Source organism: Ambystoma mexicanum, chromosome 4p (genome assembly GCF_040938575.1).
Source record: "Ambystoma mexicanum isolate Mex_15411 chromosome 4p, UKY_AmexF1_1, whole genome shotgun sequence".
Lineage (NCBI taxonomy): Eukaryota > Metazoa > Chordata > Amphibia > Caudata > Ambystomatidae > Ambystoma > Ambystoma mexicanum.
In genome coordinates, this window is record NC_090927.1 from 549,016,658 (window position 1) to 549,033,842 (window position 17,185).

At 42.0% G+C, this 17,185-nt stretch overlaps 1 protein-coding gene across 2 annotated transcripts in view; it reads left to right on the forward strand.

The window, feature by feature from the left end:
- Window positions 1-17,185, forward strand: part of MYOM2 (myomesin 2) — a 578,568-nt gene that overhangs the window by 33,640 nt on the left and 527,743 nt on the right. For both annotated transcript variants that reach the window (XM_069606094.1, XM_069606095.1), the window contains exon 2: window positions 9,747-9,873. In XM_069606094.1, coding sequence (XP_069462195.1) covers window positions 9,767-9,873 — 107 coding nt within the window. In that variant the 5' untranslated portion in view covers window positions 9,747-9,766. The remainder of the gene's footprint in view (window positions 1-9,746; window positions 9,874-17,185) is intronic.

A 17,185-nucleotide genomic window follows, 5' to 3' on the forward strand; every position in this document is an offset into this window, starting at 1 on the left:
AGACACGTTTCCTAATCATATCTCTCCCTCTACTACCTTACATATGTCAAGATAAAACCCATTTCATACCTACCTCTGCACTAGGTAATCTACTTGCAACATCCTGCGTTTCCCCATAAGAATAACAAGACTGAACACAAACTCAATTATGTCTGAAATATATATACACTTTGCTGCTCAGTTTACCCAAATAAGGATTATTGACTTACTGTCAAGTGCAGTGTACTGATGCCAAGACCATCAGATTATATTATATAATCAGATGGATGGGATGTCACAATAGCTTATTAGAAAGTTATTATGAAACATACATTATATGTCTATTATGTTTTGCTTGGATTTATAAAGAGATACTATTAAACATGTAGAGTGGATTCACCAAAGGTGCATGATTTTATACACTTTGTTTTACTCTCACTAACTCCACTAGTTCTGGGATTCTTTTCTTTTCTCTATTTTAAATGTGGCATGCATCATACATTAATTTTGTTCCCCACTTTTTGGCGGGTTTCGAGATATGTCATGTGGGTTCCTCTGATAATGTGGCCACTGAGCCACCAGTGCTCTTATGCAGGGAGAGAGAAGACAAACCACTTTGCCTATGTGCCGTACACATAGACATATGATGAGCCAAGAGAGTAAAAGGAAAGCACAGAGGTTGAATCCAAGATGGCTGATTTAGACACCATTGGAGGCCAGGTATAAGCCCATTCTTCTATAAAACACACACAGTGTATTCCTTCTCTACTAACTGTACCAAGTAACAGCTAATTTTACTGTACAACACTGACAGGATGCGCTCCTTCCCTAATAACTAAACACTCCCAAGCAATCCCCAATTTCAATGTCATGTGGATTCGATGAAGTTGAGTCTCTTCATGTCAATAGACCAGCGTTGTTACAGGTCCTCCGCACTATCTGTCCTAGTGAGACAGGCCTATGCAATCAGCAAAGTGGGAACAACAGGTGGGTTTCAAATATCTTTTTCTAGAGCGCCAAAGTTGTTGAACTAAATGTATACTTTGTGGCTGTCATTTATGAAGGAATTGCAGTTATATTCTGACCTCGTTGCCTCTATTTTATCATGACCCTTGAAACCCTCTGGTAGACAATGTGACCGGGGATATACATATGCAAATCAGATGATTCTGTCCTTTTTTGTAGAACCCCCCAAAAATACATTCCTGATTAGGGGATTAAACATACTTTGATTGTGTGGTGTACAGTGATATACAGAAGAGTATTATCCATGTATTTATTTTTACATTTATAGAAGCACACAAAACCCCCAGGCATCTAGGCGCTAGTTACAATAAGTTTGAAGTGACATTTTAGAAAGTGCAAGACCATGCATAAGGGTTGCACACATGCAGGCGGATCTTCAAAATCATAATCTGGCATAGCCACGACTCATGGTATGGGGGAGTACTGCAGGTGTACAGCTGTACATAAAATACTAGATTGGAGTAGGTACACAGTCTGGCAAAACCGCACATCATGGTACGGGGCTACATCAGCTATGCAAGTACAGGTAGGCAGAATGTAACATTGCTATAGGTGCATAGTCTGACAAAGCCACGGCTCATGGCATGGGCGCTACATCAGCTATGCAAGTACAGGTAGGTAAAATGTAACATTGCTATAGGTGCATAGTCTGACAAAGCCACGGCTCATGGCATGGGGGCTACATCAGCTATGCAAGTACAGGTAGGCAGAATGTAACATTGCTATAGGTGCATAGTCTGACAAAGCCACGGCTCATGGCATGGGCGCTACATCAGCTATGCAAGTACAGGTAGGTAAAATGTAACATTGCTATAGGTGCATAGTCTGACAAAGCCACGGCTCATGGCATGGGGGCTACATCAGCTATGCAAGTACAGGTAGGTAAAATGTAACATTGCTATAGGTGCATAGTCTGACAAAGCCACGGCTCATGGCATGGGGGCTACATCAGCTATGCAAGTGCAGGTAGGTAAAATGTAACATTGCTATAGGTGCATAGTCTGACAAAGCCACGGCTCATGGCTTGGGGGCTACATCAGGTATGCAAGTACAGGTAGGTAAAAGCAACATTTGTATGGGTGCATAGTCTGGCAAAGACAAGATTCGTGGTGAGGCGGGCTACCTCAGGTAACTACGCTGACAAGATATGCAACAAATACAGTTCAAGGCTGCCAAGTCAAGAAAGGGATGAAGTATAGTCATAGTGGTAGGGTGGATTAGTAGTAATATAGTTTTGATGGCTGCCATACTGAGGCACACAAGTAGCATGCCGGTCAACTGCCGCTGGAAGGGGGGGGCAGGGGGTGTGCCCAGGTGAGTTCTGCAAGTGGACTTCTGTGTTGGAGCTAGATAGGTATGGAGTAGTTCCGCTGTATGCCGGGCTGTAGCAGACTAGTAGCAGTTACTTGTATGCAGTGGAGGGGAAGGGGAAGAGGTGGAGTAGCGAAATCGATGTGGGAGTGTACTTGGGGCCTTTCAGTTAAATATGTGATCCGCAACAGCACCAAGGAAGTTTGAAGCGACAATATGAGGGCAAGGCAAAGGAGTCGGAGATGTTAATCTCCTTACCTTGCATTGCAGTAGTTGGCACAGGGATGATGCTATGAAGCAAGTATGGAAATGAATGAAATGTAGCTTTGATACGTCGTATGCACCCGGGCAGGCCCAGGCAGGGTTGAATGGCCTTATGAGCCGGCCTTGGGAGGCGGGCTCTGCCGGCATTGCCTGCTGGCAAGATGCTGCCTTGGGAGGCAAAGAGCCAATGGCAGGGCTCGTTGGAGGTCTGCTGCTGGAGGTCGTTGGTATTTCAGCAAACAGAGGGATGCAGCAGTGGCTGCCATGTTAGTGTGGAGCTCCTGATCCCACACACTAGGGGATGCTGTGGAATGCAGTGCAGCCCGAGATGAAAGTGGCGCCTGCACTGCATGTCGTGACCAGGAGATGAATGAGGGATCCAGACAGGCGTGAATATAAGGTTTCAGTATTGAGCCTTTTGAACATTACATTGCAAAGTGTCTAAATAGGTGACTATATGAGACACCCTTTTCCATACACCCAAAAGGTCCCCCAACATAAGCATGTCTCTTATGTGCATTTTTGTTAACTGTTGGGGAGGTTTACATTGTTATCTCCACCATTTGTGTCGAGTTAAAAATGGGAACATCATTTTACAATTATTTTCTTAATTAAGAGTTAGACGAAAAGGGATCACTCTGTGAATTGTCCAATAGCAAACAATAAATGCATTGTCTTTGTCAGGAAAAATCACAAATTGGGCCATGGGAAGGAAACATCGAAAGGGAAGTCAATAGAGAAAATAGAGTGGAGGGGAAATTGAAGACCCATTCACAGTAATCTAGAAGATAAGTTTTCATACAATTAGAATACAAGTCTCAAAATATGACACTTATTTTGCTATGTTTCTGTGTGAAATAGATTATTTCAGAGTGGGCAGGCTTCCAAGACCTTCAGCCATCTGTCCGCTCAGCAGGACTAGATGCTTTTCCATATCTATAGGACAATTCTCTTTGTGCATGTCTCATACATGCATGTTTCCACCAAGGGCATCATGAGCATATTAGAGTGAGCGAGAATGATGCAGTAAGATGGATTCTTGATGATACTCCTGAAAAAATAATGTTGTTCTGCTTCATGAGTAAACTATATGAAAGAGATTACCTACACCTGATAATCAAACACTTCCAACAGATGTTCTGTTTTGGAGAGCCCTTGCTTGTGTTTCTTGTCAGGTGTTCAATACATTTGAAACAGCTATCTTTGTTCCACCTATTTGGGTTTCAGACGTCTGAACGCTCTCTAAGTTATCCCCAGATTATTGTCTCACTGCGAAGAAGCCAAAGGGGATCCCAGTTCTGCATGCATCTCTCTGTCAGCTGTCTTCATGGTGATTCTGATACTTTAAGTAACAGATTGTATACATTTTCCATTTTTAATGTTACATGACAAAAGGTTTCCATTCAATTGGTAACCCTCAAGATGAGACCGGATGAGGGCGAGAGGAACAGATCCATCACATTTTTCACCTTGCCATAAGAGTCGCTGGGTCTCATTACGGCTTTGGCGGTAGCCATGCTGCTATTGGCAGCATGGCTGCCACCAAAACCGGGTCTGGGTTCCCAGAATGGGGAATTACCGGGCCATTCCGAGTTTGGAGGGCCCGGTAATTCCTCCCTCTGGGAACCTGGGCCCGGACCTTCCCCATTCCTATCTGAGCCCCCATAGGGCTCAAAGGGAATGGGAGAGGGAGATAACAACACGCCGATTACCAGGCGTCCTTGCCGGGTCCCGCGAGGGGACCTCGTAATTTTGCGTAATGGGTTTAACGGGTCCGCCTCCATTAGTGGAGCCCATTAACCCATTACGTAAAAGTTGTAATGAGGCCCTCTGTCTTGTTCCAACAGGCCTCTGTCCATTTGTACTTTTTAAAAGAAATACGGTTTGATCAATCAACAATATTTGAGAAACATCATTCAGGTCAGGGTGCGGTTGTATTAACCTTCTCCAGGCACATGTGCTTATTCTGATTCATGCGTTGCACATGGCTCCAAAGATCATGATTCACAGACTTGTTCGGAGATAGCCATTCTTTATTTGCATGAGCAGTTGTTGGAAGTATACAATAAACTATTAGAAAACACAATAAATAGACTAACCCCAGCTCACAGTACTATATGTATGCAAAGGCACATATGGCACAGGATGTATCTTTTTAGCTTGATGGCCTTGGAGTTCTGTGCACAGGCTTGCTGGCAGGGGACAGTCTCTCCGTATCACGAGGCCCCCACTGATAAAGTAGGACAGGTTTGGAACTTCTTGGCAGCTAACATTAGTTTTGGGGATGTATAGTAATCACACCTGTGTCTCTTTACACAGACCAAAAATGTGTTTTACCTAAAAGACAATTGAAATATTGAGAAGCATAGCTCATGTCTGTTGCCAGTTAAACAGTTTGAAGATTAAGCTTTGGGGAAACAAAAGTAATACAATAAAATAGATACATTCAAATGAAAATACAAATCTAATGAAGAAGGCAATCAGAGGCAAACAGAGTGGACTGAATTTCGTACTGTAAAATCATTAAAAAAATAAAAATAAAATAAAATCAGTGTTGGATGGCAAAGTGGGTTTTAAATCAGGAAGAAATTGCCTGGTCCCAGAAACACCATGAGCAACATCAGAGAGAACAACCTCTGATGGATGAGCCAATCGGGTGACAAGAGCGTGTGTCATCCCTTCTGATTTTCCTAGCGTTGGCCAGCCAGGGACTTCCTAGTTAAGGGCAGAACTGTTTAGGGTGAAGACCAGACAATGACTAGCCTCTTTGCCTTTTGGTTTATGCGCCTTTGCTTTTGCCTTTCTCCCTGGTGCACCTGTGAATACCAACACTTCTTAATTACTACACTGTCTCTCCACACTGTGCTACTCACCTATAATCCATTCACTCCTGCTCCTCCCGCTGCTAGTCCTAATCACCTTTCCCTATGCTTTTTCCCTTCACACTACCATTTCTTCCTTTCCTCTCCCTATTATAAAACTCACAACTCAAAACTCCCACTACTCCATCTCTCCTCCACTTCCTTCTAGCAAACAAATCCAACAATCTAACCATACCTCCTCTTACACCTATCCACCTTGCCTCTCTTCCAATGAGACTCTAACTCTTCCAATGAAACTTCTCTATTCTTCCTTAACTCATCAAATGAACCTTGCACTCTGGAATTCTCAGTTTGTATGCAACACAACAGCCTTTATCACTGACTACTTTCACTCCAGCTCTTCTTCCCTAGACCTTCTTGCTATCACTGAAACCTGGATTTCTCCATCTGACACTGCCACTTTGGCAGCTATACATGACTTCAAACGATCCTTTATGCACTCTCCTGACTGACTGGTAGAGGTGGAGGCGTTAAACACCTACTATCTTCCCACCTCAATGGCTCCCAAATCTCCAATGACATGTCCTCTCCTCCCTCTTTTGAATTCACCATCTCTACTATTTTTCTGCCTCACTTGTTTCACATCATCTACTCTATCACCTTCCTGCCCACTGGACCATTCCTTTATGATCTTGGACAACTCCTTGATTCTCTTTCCACTAAACATCACCTAATTCTGTTAGGTAACTTTAACCTTCCCTTGCCAGCCACTTCTCAAAAATCTGAACTTCGGTCTTTTTAAGTGACCATGCTATCCACTCTATCCATAACCTATTTACCCACACTGTAGGTAACTCTTTGGATATCCTATTCATCTTCACCTCTCTCTCAGCCACAAATATTATTGTCACACCATCCATATCTGATCACTCAATTGTTTCCACCACCATCTCCTTTCCACCCTTTGACCTTTCCTCGCCACTTGCTTCAGCTAACACTAAAGGGACATTTAAAGCTTCTGATATTCCCCCTTTCTCTCCAACCTACAATTCTTACTCTCCTCCTTCACACTCGATGCCTCTTTCACCCACACTACCTTCTCCAGCTTCCATTCCCAACTGTATGACTCATTATGCTCTCACTTTCCACTGCCTACTTTCTCAGTATCCTCAACCATCGGCCACCCCATTCATACGGTCACTTTGAAGAGACATGCATCAGCTGCTGTGCAAATGGAGGCGTACCGACTTGCATGAAGACCTGCAACTCTACCTCACTGTCTGAGCTAGAGCGAAAAGGGAATTCTACCTAACCCTCATTGACTCTCACTCAACTATCCTTGCTGGCTACAAGTCACCCTAAACTCACTCCTCCTAACTTTATGGCTATCATCTCCACTCTCACAGCTAATGACCTAGTTGAATACTTTTCTGTAAACATTTCCAAATTTAGAGACTCTCCTGATACTCCCTCCCCTTAAATATTACACTCTGCCTACTCTACCATACTCCTCTGTCTCGATCTCCCACTTCAATCACACTATTACTGACACCTCTAGTACCCCATCAGTCCCTCTGGCTCCACAATGAGTTAAGCCTATTGTCAATTTGGTGGCCTCTCACCTCACTGAACTCTTCAACCTGTCCTTTGACTCTGCTTGCTTTCCCTCTGTTTTCTCCACCTCCTAAAAAGCAAGGCACTGACACAAACCTACTTGCTAACATTTGTCCTGTGTCTCACCTTCCACACTACTCTAAACTGCTTGGAAGGGTTTTGTTCAATCATCTTACCATCCACGACCTTGGAGTTCCCCTACAAGCAAGTGTCCGCTCCTCTCACTCCACACAAACTGCTCTGGTGAATGTGTTCAACTTCATTGCCTGTGCTAAGCTCTCCAACCTATCTGGTATTCTAATTTTCCTTGAACCGTCTGCTGCCTTTGACAATGTCAATCACTCTGATCTCCTTAATACTCTCTTTCTTCTTTGGATTCGTGATCAAGCCCATGCCTGGATTTAATCCTATCTTGCACCTCACCAATTCTCTGTCTCCTGGAGCAACAACACCTCTCAACCCACTCCCACAGCTCTTACTGTTGGTGTTTCACAAGGCTCTGTCTTGGGTCCACTGCTCTTTACACTCTACACTTCTGCTCTTGTGGCATTAATCTCCTCCTTTGGGATCTCATACCAATTCTTCGTGGATCACTCCCAAATCTTCCTTTTTCCCCAACTCTCCTCTGTTTTCTCTATCAGAATTTCCAACTGTCTCTCTGCCATTAAATATTGGATGGCTTTCCACTCTCTGATGTTAAACTCTACTAAAACAGTTGCTCCTTTTCCCTGCCAAATGCTCTCTTATCTCTTCCTCTCATATTTCAGTTTCCACCTCACACTCTCTCCTGCTCTTCTTCAGCTACAAACCTCAGTATCATCCATGACCCTTCTCACACCTTTTCTACTTTCATCTTCAAAACAGGAACAGCAGCTTGCCTCCACCTCTTAAATATTAGGACATTCAGGTGTCTTCTTCCTTTCAAGAACACCAATCATTTCTTAATTACTCTTGTCTTCTCTAAACTGGACTACTGTGCTAGCATCCTCTTTGGTCTCCCCAACTATGCTTTCTGTCTTCTCAACAAGATATTTAACTTTGCTACCAGCAATCTCTTTGACTCCCTCACTTCAAACCTACTTCGTCATACTGTCACCAGACTGGAAGGCTGATGATGCAAAACAGGGCCATATTTAAATGTCTTCTCTTGGTTCACACATCTATTCCTCATAAAGGATCCACTGCATAAATCCTCCTCTATACAGCTCTACAAGCCTTCTGGTAATCTCTACTCTGCCTCCTTGACTACCCTTGTGGCTCCACGTCCTCCCTGTGCTTCCTATCACTTCCGCTCTTTCTCTCTTCTTGCTCCACTTGCATGCAATTCTCTTCCCCCGTTAAACAGTCCACATGGATTTGTTCAAAACCAAACTAAAAGCCTCCCTCTGTCCGTCACTTCCTTTACCTCCACTCTGGCACTTCACCCATCATGGTTACATCCCAAGCACAGCTCTCCGTACTGTACCGCCTAACTGCATGTTTGTTGTCCTTATTCTACGTATGTCCACTTATGTTTTGTCCCCGGTGACTGTTCCATTTAGTCCCCCCCACAACCTGGTCAGAATGTCTTTCAAACTCACCCCATTGTAAGAAGCTCACTACTTCCCATTAAATCTGGTTTCTTATCTATTTTTGTTCTTTTAGGATCAAAAGACCATTGTTCCTCTTATAAAAAATTAATACATGTGGTGAGTAATGTGGAGTGGAACTAGCCTTCACTCAACATTTCCTCTTGGGCACCCAAAATGCAAGATTAGATGAATAATGCATTGCCTTTGACATCACTCCACTTATTTTAATTCTGTAGTTTTCAAATAAGTAACAAGTAAACACAAAACACTCTCAAAAGTTATTGGAAAGGTTGGATTCCAACAAAGTGTTGATGACTGTTCCTCATTTGGAGAGGCATGTCGTGTACACTTGTCAATCCAATGCAGTGTGGTTGGAAGGAGCGATGGTCAGCACCTTTTCCATCTAGCAACACAATGTACTAGATGGCCTATTGGAGATGGATTAAAAAAAAAAAGCAGAGGTCACTCATTGAGACAATGGCTTTAACATCAGTGCAAAGGTTGCATCATGGGTTGGTCGATATTACATCTGTAGATGACACATTTTGTAATCTTGCAGTACTTAGTACATTCAGTATACACACAAATACCTGAGGTACATTCTTCTTGGTCCATAATCATGCTGGCAATATTCTCAGGTGGTGTTCCACATACCACATCTTTTTACCATTACCACCTATCTCATAATGAGGCCATAATAACAAATTCATCCGAAACTTTCAAATAACTAATTTCCTTCCTCCGTCATTACTGATTCATTATCTAATTTTGTATTTAAAAGCAAATATATCATTAAATATTTTAAAATTACAGTTGTGTGTTCTAGTGCAGTTGGAAACATGGCTGATGCATTGATACTAATACTTACTGGCTGGTAGCAAATAAGAAGAGATGTACATCTGGAGGGACAGACCTCATTACACAAATAACTATGTACTGAGGCAACATTATTGAGACAAACAGACTATGAGGTGCAATGTGATTTTTCACATCATTCAGGTACACAACAAAATGTGTCTGTGTGAAACAGATTTGTAGCATACCTCTTACCTTTTGTTGCTCTGCGCTAGTAACCATGTGCTAGATTCACACACACATGAGATTTAAGTGTTCTTTTGCTTAGCAGAAAATAAGAAGCTTCCATCTTTTTCACTGACAGGACTAGAGCACTAAGAAGTGATGGCGACCAAGGCACTGCCTTTCCATCAGAAGAAACACAAGCATTTCGACCATACATATCGCAACCTTCAGACAAGATATGTCGTCCAAGAATACTCAGCAAAAAAGTAAGTCTCCATAGACGCAGCATGTACTGTGAATTCATTATCAAATATGTACTTTAAAAAGAAAATCAGCAACATCCTTAATATATTAGTAATCTCACTTATCTCACTTATTTGTAGCATTTATATCCCACATGCTTTCTATGATGGAACTGGTATAGATGGTATAGATGTATTGTCACTCAATGAAATCTAGTGTTTTTACCTTGAGAAGCTGCTTGTTTTAACTAGTCGGAATTACATGTGTGATCAATGTTCCCTCTAATTATTGTTAAATGGAAATGGATGGCCTTTGTGCGCACATTATTTTCCATGTGCACAACTGACTAATGAGGCAAGCCACTTTGTGAACATGCATGGTTGGTGAGCAATCATCCCCAAAGCATTTGTAAGGGAGTTTCTCCATTCCGGATCGGTCACAATACCTAGCAGAATTAATCCGTCTGAGACAATGCAAAAAATTGTTTTATTCCACTGGAAAAAAAACTCATCTTTATTACAAAAAAACAAATATCACTCATAACTGATGTGACTGGCAACCCATTTAGACAGGATACAATATTGACAGATGGATTAATGGTAACTAAAAGGAACATCCACTATAATGAAGTAATTTAATGGCCATGAGAAAATAATTTGTATAAGGATGAAAATGACATTAGAATAACTGCATCACAGAATATGACGAGAATTCCTCTGCCTCTGCTGTCCATATTACATTGTACTGTGAACAGAGCTGTGACAACACTTACTGAAAGCCAGTCTTGCAGCTAAGAGGCACACCATCACCCATTTTTATTCCCTAAAAACCGGAAAATGTGCCAAACAAAAACAGTAAACAATGAACATTGATATTTTTTAAACAGTAGCCAGCCAAGCAGTAGCACAGGACAGAGCTCTACTAATAACTATCTGATATCAGGAGGAATTTTAAGGGGAAGAACATATTTTAATAGGCACAAAGTATCCCTATTGGCAAAGAAAATATCTTTTTTACTCCCTGAAAAATCTTTTGATTCTCTGATATAGGAAGTGAAATGGCAGGGCGCATAGTACAGTCTATAGTTTTGCCCACACTTCCTCATCACAGCCTAGACAATATTCAACAGGAGCCTTACTGAGGCTTCTTATGGAGCATGTGGAAGGGAAGCAGATGCATTTTCCTTTTCTGTTAATAGCAGCGTTCCCAGAGGTACAGCAGTTTGAGTTCCATCTTCTGGAACTAGAGACCCCTCTTCTGCAATTCACTGTTATCAATTAAACAAGATATATGGGGATGCTAAGGGCACTAAACACAGACCACACAATTGTATGGAAAAACTCTCAGCTAATGAGCATAGAAAGATACAGAAGGTGCAGTTTCTTAGCCTGCTCCTAGAGTGTCCTATCCTTCAGCAAACAAACAAATTTAATTCACTGTGCTTTACTGCTGAAATATCTGACTTGGGTTTTGAAAGTTGCTGATTTGTGTATCACCCCCAAGGAGTGTTCTCCACGGTCCACACCCAATCCCCCGTGCAGGAAAGGCAATTCACAGCTCATGTGCTAGCCTCCAATCACTAGTACATTTGCATGCCCACAATACTTTGCAAGCAAAACATGTTTAAAGCTTCACTGTGCTTGCATGGCCAGTTTAAGAAAATGTCATGAATCTGCATGTACACAATTAGAGCAGGTAGAGGGGCAGTGGGGCTCACATCCTGAGACTCCTCTGACTCATCTGGCTCCTCAATAACATTAGAGTTAGACTCTACATCATCATTTTCCTCATCTGAGAGATTAGGGGTTACAGCCCAATTTCTCAGTCTTTGATGTTCCAACAATCTTTCAACCAATTCATTTTTCTTTCCTTTAACAGGGAGGTTCCTCTCTTTACACATTTCCTTCAGTTGATCTCCTGTTAAAATGATTAAGGCCTCCTGTTTGTAGTTATCCATATTAGGCACGATGACATTGCTTTTCTAATGGTGTTTAGCCTTGTGAAGGTTACTATCTGAACAAAAGTAAAGCAGAACTCTCAATGTAACAACTATACAATTTCTCCTCACCGCTTGCCACCAGTGTTAGGCAGAGTTTGCATGCAGTACGCTTTGGGACCACTACACACAACTATGACTACCGGTGTAAGCAAAACCAACCTTTGGAATAAGTCTGTACCAAAGAGTTTTTGGTAGCGAGATGAGCAACCAGGCTTATCTCAAGAAGCAATGTGAGTTTGTTAGGGTGTTACACAAAGGTCTACAATGACAAGTATTCAGATATACACTTGGACTCAAGGTTTCTTGGTAAAAAAACACTTCTTAATTTATTACACAATCATTTATAAAGCATTCACTAAATGAGGAAACCAATATCAAAGAAAAGTTATACTACAATACTGAATACTAAGCAGTTGAACTCCCCTGAAGTAGCATTGAAGTAGAAGCAAAAGTTAATAAAACGAATATTACAGATACTCTAAAACAGTGCAAATTGTTTGAGTTCATCAGAGGAGTTGATTTAATGCAATAGGTAAGCCAATATCAATGGACTAATGTCTTGTATAGATAAAAACGGTTCTGGTATTTAAAACAGAAAAGTCTTTGCCACGGTTCTTAGAAGTAGTTCACGGAAGAAAGGTTAATATGTCGGGACACAAGCTGACTAGGCCTGCAAGTTGCCAAAGTTGTACGCACTTTCGCAGTGAGAGGCAAGTTCTCTTGTCAGGTTTTCACAATACCTTATATTGAAGAAAAAGATGAAGCTGAAGACTTCTGTTCCTGGCAGTTCCTGCAGATCTCGTTGTTCCTGAGCCTCAGTCATGGGGACAAGAGGGAGGACATCGGGGGACTCCTGCACTGCACGGGGACTGGTCACACAGTTGGCAAATTGGCAATTCTTCAATTCCCGTTGCTGTTCCTTCAAGCACTCGATCTGGTGGCCTTCCCCCTGGTTAATCTTAACGAGCTCCGAGAATGGTATCCAGGTGGCTTATGAGTTGATTGGTCCCACCAACTCAAAGGAAGAAGTCATCCTTGAAGGGGCTTCTCTGTCGAGATGAACTTGGCGATTCGGACCTGCAGCAGGGCTCCACCGGGCAAAACAACGGTCCAGTAGTTGCAGCATCTGTCCTCTTCCAGCTCGTCTTTGGTTCTTTTGTTACAGTGTTCGCCTCTGCTTTTCAGTCCAAGAGACTCGCCTTTTAAAAAGTTTTCTCCCATTCATTCCAGCCTAGCTGCCACTCACTCAGCAGGGTGGCTGTCCTTGCCAGACAGTCAGCCAGCCAATCACACCAGAGTGCATACGGGTCTCCTAGGAGACTAAGCACAGGGAGTTTCGGGCACCTCCCTCACTTCCTGCCCACCCCAGACACTCAGGTGCCAGAGGCGAACTTCAGTCTAGAAGCCAGCTAAAGGCATAGGAACAAAGGGACCAAATCTAGTTTGGCACACAGAGACAAACTCTAGAAGGACCTTTCTAAAAGGAAACAGCAAAAAAAGAAGACCGGGGCCTGTTTAAACAAAGGGGCCTAGGGCGCCATCTTGAAAAACATGGCTCCCACGATTTTTAGCTACTGGTGTTCGCGGTCAGGAAAAATCATGGTCGTTCACTGTAAAACCACTGCCACCAGCCATTTCGATAGGAAAGTGTAGCATTTGACTGCTACATGAGTTTCTAGACACAGGGGATACTAGGTAACCCCATCAACTACCATGAGCTGAAAAGATCCCCTTTTTAGGGGCTGTGTGGGTGAGGATCGTGGAACACAAAATCTAAAGAATCCCACAGAACAGCTTCCTTCCCTTTCTGCTAAGAGTGAGTTATCCTAGATGCATGCAACCCTAGTCATGTTCACCCCTTAACCAAAAAAGGGCGAATAACCATGTAATTATCAAAAATACACATTTTAATATTTATCAAAAACACTTTACACATTACAATATATTTCTCTAAAACAACACAACAATATGTTTAAAACACACGCTGGAACTCATATCAGTGTGTGTACATATTCTACAAATGGCAAACAAGCAAACATTTCAAATTCGTTTTTTGTGCCTAACTGGAGGGTGTGTCTCTATTTAACCCTCTACTGTTATTAATGATACCCTTCTTGATTCATACGGGAAAAAGAAACTGTGCCAACACTTAAAGAATGTGTTTCTAGAACCAACATGAATCTCAAAAATAAACACAGGAATAAATCCCCATTGTATATCCTGTCAGTGCTGTCATCAGGGCACTTAACTTTTGTTATATACTGGTTCTCACGTATATCTTCACGTAACAATTGCCATAGTTTCAATATTTCTAAAAAACAAACAAACATTTAATCTTAAAAACATGGTTTTCAATTTTTTACACAAGTCGTGCATAGCATCTTTTTCAACTTCATCTCCATTTCTAATGTAAGCAGAGGGATTTGGTCATTCGTGGTCTTATTACTGTCCACTACTACACATTATTTCAACATTTTACATATCTTGATTTTGTACAATGTCCAGATTTCATACAATTTTTCAACTTTTTACATGTCCTGCAAGGGAGAGGAAAACATCCCCATCGTTCAGAACAGGGCGTAACCTTATGTGAATGTTTACCTCTTGCTGGTTCTCCAGAGATCAACCAATGTAGCACTGGTAACCATTCCGTATAAGCTATACGGTTCCACCCTTCACTCCTCTATTCCTCCAAGGGGGGGGGGGTTAGGCGGAGTACCTATCCGCTGTCCACGATATTCTATGCAGAAAGAAGTAAAAGCCCGTATTACTGGGGACTATCAAGAAAAACACTGCACTTCTACGTCCTATTTCACATAGGGCTTACCAATTGGAATATCTCCCCAGAGTCTCGCTTTTCAGAAGGACATGTGGAGTCCAAGACCTCACTGGATGTTGCTGCCCGTATTGTCACGCAATCTAATCAAAACGAAAACAAGAGGGAAATTAAATTTCTTCTCTACAGGCAAACCAAGGGTATTTGTTCTTAGTGCATTCATCTTACCTTACGAAAAGACATGTGCTCTTCCCGTCTCATGTCCGTGCCATACGCTGTCACCTGGTATGTCGAAGCGGCAGGACGATCACTATTTGTACTGAGCTATTTATCGAAAAGTGCCTTGAATCATGTGAGACACACGCTAATGCGTGCGTCATATTATCACGTGATCGGCGGCTATCTTAGTGTGGGTATCATGTCCACCATCTTGGAGCGGTATCTAAACTTTGCTCAATACTCCACTTCAACTGACAATAGCCCGTAAACAAGAGATCGTATGTCCCAGTCCAGATTTTTTATCTAGATGTAATAAGATGTCAGGCACCATGTGCATTGTCAATATACACGTATGTGGATTACTTCAATGTCATATTTAGTCATGATCATATCATCTCTCATGACACCTAGCTACGTAATTTAACCAACTATTTTTTGTAATGGATGAATAGAGACCATTCAATTGAAATGTTTAAACCGTTCCTTACGGTATCCAAAGAAGAGATCCATTTTTGTTCAGCTTGTCTTAATTTTAAGTCTCTGTTCCCTCCTCTTGGTTGGGGACGTATCATCTCAATAATGAACCAGTGGATGTCATCCACACCATGGTCAGCACCCTTAAAGTGTGCCACCAGGGGTTTCTCTGGTACCTGGTTCTTCACACAGGATCTGTGCTCACAGATCCTCTGCCGGATAGGTCTCTTGGTTTTGCCGATGTACAACAAACCGCACGGACACCTTTTAGAGTTGCAGTTGGTGAAGTTTCTTAGTTCCCACTTTCTACATTTCAACTCTACATATTTAATGTTTGATGTTAATTTAAAAGCCGAACATCTGCCACACGTGTAATGACCCACCACCGGTGGCAAATTCCACAATGTCGGTTGGGGGCTTGAATGCCCATCCATGGGGGTTCTATAGGTATGTACCAATTTGTCTCTCAGATTAGGCATCCGGCGGAAGGCAAACCGCGTTTTATTGATGGAAAAGTCATCAGTGTTAATAATGCTCCAGTGCTTCAGTATACACCTCTGCAAGTCGTTGCTAATAGGTGAAAATGTGGAGACACAAGTAATCTTGTCTTCTGCAACTCGGGGTTGTGGTACAAGACAGTCCTGTCTCTGAGTGTTTTTAGCTCTTTTTAATGACCTCCTTGCGATGTACGATGGATAACCTCTCGCTTTAAGTCTGGCGGACACATTTTTGCTATTTGTGTCAAAATCCTCTCTACGGGTACAGTTTCTTCTAACACGTAAAAAAACTTTCCGAACGGTAGGTTTTGACGCAAAGATTGTGGATGGAAACTCTCAAAAAGTAACAGAGTATTTTTATCTGTAGCTTTTCTGAACAGAGTTGTACCAAACTTGTTGTTTGTATCCTTATAAATTTCAAGGTCTAAAAACGAGATGTTCTCTTTATTTGAACTCATAGTGAAATTGATACACTGTTCTTGGTCATTGACCCAGGCAAGAAACGAATCGAGCTCTACTGAGTTCCCTCCCCACAGCATGAACACATCATCGATGTAACGTACCCAAACTTTCATCAAATATTTGTATGGGTTGTGCTCAGCATAGACTGATCGTATCTCTAGGTCATCCATAAAAAGATTTGTGAGATCTGGTGCGAAACTTGAGCCCATGCTTGTGCCATGTTGCTGTAAGTAAAATGTGCTCTGTTCAATGAAAACATTGTTGGTGAGGGCCAGTCTGATGCATTCCAGGATAAATGCTGTTGGAACTGTCCTGTCCTCCCTCTTTTCTAGGTACTTTCCCATAATGGTGACACATTTCATCTGTGGGATGCTTGTATGTAGCGCCTCAACGTCTAAGATGACTAAAGTGTCATTGGCTCCCACAGCTATAGTGTCTAGTACCTTAATCATTTGTGTCGTATCTTGTATATACGAACGCATGGTTTTCACAAACGGACTTAGAAAGAAATCAGTATATACTGCTAAAGGCTCCAAAATTGAACCAATGGCTGCCACAATAGGGCGACCAGGGGGATCCTCTCGATGTTTATTTAAATACTCCGTATTTAAAATGCAGTACTGGTTGGCAAATAGTCTTGGATGCCTGAATCTATGGCAGGCATCTCTTCATGCAAGGTGCAAGAAACTTTGTACTTTTGAAATAATGGCTGCAAATGTGATTGTTGCCTGATAAGCCATGGCTGGTTTGATATTGTGCATACCATCAGATTTCAACCCCAAGTAAGAACACACTTCTTTGCATCTCGTTGTAAAATGAACAAATCTGGAGTAAATTGATTGAAGATTCTTTACTAGTGCAGCAATAACTGCCAATTTATTGTGTTGATTTATCTTTATGAATCTTTG